The sequence below is a fragment of the Chlorocebus sabaeus genome, chromosome X, assembly GCF_047675955.1.
Source record: "Chlorocebus sabaeus isolate Y175 chromosome X, mChlSab1.0.hap1, whole genome shotgun sequence".
Classification (NCBI taxonomy): domain Eukaryota; kingdom Metazoa; phylum Chordata; class Mammalia; order Primates; family Cercopithecidae; genus Chlorocebus; species Chlorocebus sabaeus.
In genome coordinates this window covers 37,066,430-37,072,443 of record NC_132933.1, presented here as the reverse complement: position 1 = coordinate 37,072,443, position 6,014 = coordinate 37,066,430, and the positions used below count along the sequence as shown (strand labels likewise).

General features: G+C 36.5%; 1 protein-coding gene across 1 annotated transcript; it reads right to left on the bottom strand.

The window, feature by feature from the left end:
* Nucleotides 1-2,432: 2,432 nt before the first annotated feature.
* On the bottom strand, nt 2,433-3,746 carry LOC103247409 (kita-kyushu lung cancer antigen 1 homolog). The gene is made up of 2 exons (XM_008019523.3): nt 3,549-3,746; nt 2,433-2,754 (listed from the first exon to the last, which is right to left on the bottom strand). Exons 1-2 carry the CDS (start codon nt 3,624-3,626, stop codon nt 2,488-2,490), a joined length of 345 nt encoding a protein of 114 aa, XP_008017714.3. The 5' UTR covers nt 3,627-3,746; the 3' UTR covers nt 2,433-2,487.
* Between the last annotated feature and the right edge of the window lie 2,268 nt (nt 3,747-6,014).

The window sequence follows — 6,014 nt, the reverse complement described above, 5'->3', positions numbered from 1 at the left end:
GGGGGAGGGATTGCATTGGGAGTTATACCTGATGTAAATGACGAGTTGATGGGTGCAGCACACCAACATGGCACAAGTATACATATGTAGCAAACCTGCACGTTGTGCACATGTACCCTACAACTTGAAGTTTAATAATAATAAATAAATTAAAAAAAAAAAAAACTGATGGCCTCACTTAATTAGAAACGTGATAAATATATGGACAAATGGACTATATATACTATAAGAGGACTGTAGTTTAATACTTTCTATCCAAATATGTTTACAAACTTCGTGCATTTGTTATAGCTCATGTTTTCTATATGAACTTAGTCATTAATGTTCATTATAAAAAGTGAAATAAGATGGAAAAATAAGGATCCTACAGCCAGTAAGTGATAAATCTAGAAAATTGAGTTTTGAGTACCTCTTTTCCCATATACAATCTTCCTTTCTTAGGTAATCTGGAAGAAAACTATGACCCATTTAATTTCTATTGTGTTTCACAAAATTAAGAGTTGTTCATTATACTCTCTGAAATATAGGTTTAATTTCAAATAGAATATGGACTTAATGAGAAAATGGCTTTAATCAATTCTAGCATTTTATGATTGTAATACACGGCTGATAGAGTGATTTTGGTCTTACATGAATAAGTTACTACTTACAGGTGATAACTTACATACTATTGGAAGAGAAACTTGTCAAACTTGCCAAGAATTAGCAAAGCCAAATTAGAAAATCCTGTGTCCTACTTTTCTTACCAAGGACAATTAAATATATCACTAAGAGCTTTATCTATTGATTATATATTGTTGACAACTGGTTTAAGCATCATAGCGTATGATGATAAACACTGCCTACATATGTAAAGAACTTTTCATCAATTCTTAAATTTCTTAACCTAGGCTTCAGGAAACATATGAAACCAAAATCATACGGAACATTTTCTGTGTGTACATGTACATGCATTTTTCTAGGGAGAGAGTCCATAGGTTTATCAGAATATCAAGGAAACCTGTGACCTAAAGAAGTTTAAGAACCACATACACTGCTGCTAGCTTTTTGTGCTTGGCAAATGAGTGACAATAGAAGAAATAATTTTTCTTACACATTTTAAAACATTTTATCTTCCTTGTGATTGAAGATGAAAGGAGTAAGAAATTAAGGCCTTTGTTTAATTTATACTGGTAATTTATTTAGGGGGAGGGGACATGAAGGTAGGTAAACAGGTAGGCCTCTAATTGAACCACCTCTGTAAGTTATGTATGTATGTATAAGCTGAAATTGTGTTTGACATTCTGAGGGTTTTCTTTTTCTTTTTCCTTTATTTTTCGGTGGGAGGCTGGGGGTCAGAGTCTCATTCTGTTGCCCAGGCTGGAGTGCAGTGGCATGATCTCAGCTCACTGCAACCTCTGCCTTCTGGATTCAAGTGATTCTCCTGTCTCAGCCTCCTGAGTAGCTGGGACTATAGGTGCCCGCCACCACACCGGCTAATTTTTGTATTTTTAGTAGAGACAGGGTTTCCCCATGTTGGCCAGGCTGGTCTCGAACTCCCAACCTCAAATGATCTGTCTACCTCGGCCACCCAAAGTGCTGAGATTATAGGTGTGAGCCACCGTGCCCAGCCCATTCTGAGGGTTTTCTTTGAAGACAGGTCAAATGCTATTAGTAAACTTCAAGAGATTGTTAATTCCTTAGTTATACCAGATTTTATAATATTTGAAAATAGATGGCTAACAAGAGGTTAGAAATACTTTTCCTTAATTTTAATCCACATTATGTTACATGCATTCTACCACTACATTTTGGTGCTATTTAAGGTGTGCAATTTTCTATAGGTGACTTTTGAAATTCAGGGAAGATTTGGGCATTTTTAATGAAAGAATATCTAACTGGGGGAAGTGTGAAGGGAAAGAAATCCTTTTCAAAAGCCGACCACAAAGAGTAGTTAAAAGTTTTTGTCACTGTCTTCACAAGTGTGTAAAGCACAGATCTTAATAGAGTGCTTGGCATATTGTAGGATGCTCAGTGGTGGTTTTTATTATTATTACTCATATTCATCAGTGGCAAGAAATATCGTTCCACATAATGGAAAACATTTCTATCAAATTCCACTTACTTTAATGCAAACTTGGAGATAATTTATGGTATTGGATTGTGATCCATTAATGAAAACTTTTTCACAGTTGAGTGAAATTAATATCACTATATCTCAACTATAGTTTGTTTACTGTCACTTTTTTATTGTTAAGAAACTTTTGAACTGTTTTTCTTTCACTATTGTGCTTCCATTCCTTCCCCAGTAAGTATATTTTAGCCATATGCAATCAATTACTTAAAGTATAAATAAGAAATTTGGGAAGTATCTGGATTTTTTTGTATCTGACTTGGCATCCACTCCCTCTTAAAAAAATAATTCATTTAGTATAAACACACAATCAAATGAATCTACTCAAAGTGTCTTTAATGATTTCCACCACTGGCATTACATCCTGTACGCTTTTAGGTGGATTTCCGGTGAGCTGATGCACTTCTGAAACCCTTGCTGACTAGAATATGTTCCAGTTCAACCAGCTTGTTTTCCACCGTAGTGAGGTTTACCAATATGCGCTTCTGCATGGCTATTGAGTGTGGGAAATTATTTAAAATATCCCGAGAGAGGTCGTAGACTGAAAGATTGTTGTCTGTATTGCTGTTAATTAACCCAGTAGAAGAGGGTCTTACTAGTGCAAGAGCAGTTGAATTTGATGACATTTCACCAGTGTTTCTCTGTAAAGGAAGGGAATTATACATATGTGGTTTATCGAATTAAGCAATTTCCAAACTACCGAAAAACAACTTGTTTAATCTTGGTTACCAAAAATAAACTGATTTCCCCTAATATGTAGAGATTAAAAATGTATTGAATTGCTACATTAATTCAAAAATACATTGTTCCAAAAACAGAAAAAAACAAAAAACAAAAAACAAAACAAAACAAAAAAACACGAAAGTAGTCGTTAGTGCCGAAGTTCCATATCCTTTCCTTACATTTCCTGAGCACCCTAGTAGGTAAACATATGAACCCTGTCTTTGACTCTTATCTAAGAGCACCTCACTTGTGACTTTAACACCAGGAAATCCACATTGACACTCGAATTATTTGTGAATGCCCGGAAAGCGCCATAAAATAAAGATGGTGAGATTAGCAAACAGACACGTGCGGGAGGAGAAGCAAAAGAAGAAAGAGAATCTTAACTTAAGATTCTTAAAGTGGGAGATGGTGGTGGGGAATGGGCACTGACAACTGCACTTTGCTTTCCAATGAGTGAAAAGCTGACCACATTACTTAGGGACCTGGGACTTTTTAGAAGAGACCACAACTGTCGAATCACTGGTCAGAATACAGGAATTGCGGGAGTGAGGGGGTAAAAGTCTGGGGTTCCTTTGAGCGAAAAAGAGAAATGAGGTGATCTCCCCTTACCTCTCATTTTACTGTATTTTACTGTCTTACATATACACTCCCCAGTCCATATACTCATCTAGCTTCATCTAATTCAAATCTCCCTTACATTCGCCATTACCTGAAAGCGGCGATATTTCCAGAAGACAGTCATCAAGGCACCCAGAATGCCGCTCGCTAGGAGTAAATAGACGTTCATGGTTCCTTTTCGGCCTCTTCTCCCTTCTCGGGACTGACCCACTCAGCTGGTAGTTGGAAAGCAGTGGGCCTCTAGCCACCCGGAGTTGGGAAACTTCGGGCCAGGATGCCTGGTGTAACTGGGATGCTTTGCGTTGTCCCGCTTTATGTACTGCTGAGGGCGCGAGACCTCACAGTAGGGCACACACGTGGCAGTGCTGCGCCACAATAAGATGATGTAAAAACCGGCCCTGCAGGAAACAATGCGGCTCACCTGGTTACTGTCAGGTCCTTAGAGAGGAGAGTGAAAGATAGTGAGGAAGTTTGGGATTTCTGGGAAGCTGAAACGTAGTACAAGGACAGGCTTTAAAGGGATTGGTTAAATAGAATATTTAAAGTGCTCCTACCTTTTAAAAAATATGTCTTTGCTACAACCACTCCTTTATTCACTTTAAAAACAAGACAAAAATGCACTGTAAAAAGCAGTTACCCACAAATTATCTTTGCCAGAAACTACCTCCTCCACACCCACCTTGCTATTTTAGCATTTACTGCAACCCTAGTCACATTGGAATAATTATGTACGTGTGTATCATTTTACAGTTTAAGAAATAATTTGGGGGACATTTTCACTTATAAATCTCACAACAAATTTGTACTAAAATTATTTTCTTTTAATTTCAAGTTTATACCATGACATTTATTTTTCTTTTATTTTTTATCAACTTTTAAGTTCCGGGATACATGTGCAGGATGTGCAGGTCTGTTACATATGTGAATGTGTGCCATGGTGGCCTGCTGCATAGATCAATCTATCACCCAGGTATTAATTAAGCCCAGCACGTATTAGCCCAACACCCATTAGCTGTTCTTCCTGATGCTCTTCCTCCACACCGATCCTGCCCCACCTCACAGGCCACAGTGCGTTTTGTTACCCCTTACTATGTGTCATGTGTTCTCATCATTTAGTTCTCACCAGCTCCCACTTATAAGTGAAAACATATGGTGTTTGGTTCTCCAGAGCCAAGGTATTTTTACTACTGTGTCTATTTTTGCAAATGTGGAAACAGATTCAGGTGTTAAATTCATTTGAAACTAATAGCAAAAGCAGGACTTGAATCCATGGAGTTTGAGCTCTAAGATAAACTCCCCCATTCTTGTCATTATCCACATGATCCCCACCTCCACTCTGATTTGTGAGCATCAGGTATTTTATATTCTCCTACCAAGGTACTGAACATTGTAGTTGGAATTGTATTAATGGGAGGTAATACATACAGGAATGATTGCACTAGACAAGTTACAAATGTTCAGGAAATTCAGTTAAATGTAGACTATGACACTGACCTAAAGACCCGAAACTAAAAATGATACCCACAGTAATCTCAAGGTGAGTGTCCAACTGCAACCCAGTAACTCTGCTAGGTAAACAATCCTCATTTCATATAGATGGGACGGGGAGAAATTACATTTTTAAGTTTTTTAATATCACACCATTTCCTGGTTATGAGTACAAAGCTTAAAGTTTTATTGATTCAATGAATATTTATTAAACCCTTATATACTAGACACTGTTCTGTATTTTAAGAATCTGATTATAAGCAAAAATAAAGTATTTCTGCACCTGGAATGTGCAGTCTAGTTTAAGAGACAGACATTAATCAAATACAGAAATGTATGTGAAAGTGCTGAGATAAATGGTACCAAAAAGTACCTGGTGGTGTGGGAGCTCATAATAGAATATAGGATCTAAAGAGGAGTGAAGTTCCTGGCTTTATGGCTTACTCAATTGGATGAATAGGAGATAAAAAAGTACGGAGTTGCTGGTCATGAATAGTCTTGGACAAATCCAGTTTCAGGTGGCTTTGAGACATGAAATAAATGCTCACAGGGAGATAAGTGAAGACATAAAATTGTGAGTCATCTACATATAAATCATAATTGACACTGTAGATGTAAAAGAAATTTCTTCATGTCAGTCTAGGGAGTACAAATGAAGAGAAATTTGAATAGAGCATTGAAAGATTTTAATATTTAATAACTGGGCAATAACACTTCTATTAGTATGTGATTGTGGGCTTCCTGATATCTAAATCTTCTGTTTCACTGAATAATATTGAGTGCAGCACATTAACCTTATCTCTAACAATAGGATTTTGAATTTTGATCCTACTGGTATTTAAGTGAAAACTTCAGAAATATTTGAAAATATTCTCATCAAACACATTAGAGTATTGCTAACCACTGATTTTTTTATTTTTTATTGTAAAACATATATGACATAGAATTTAACATTTTAATTGCTTTTAATTGTATAGTTTTGTGGCAATAAGTACAATCACATGGTTGTAAAACATTAGCCATCCATCACCAGAACTTTTTCATCTTCCCCAACTGAAACTCTATATTT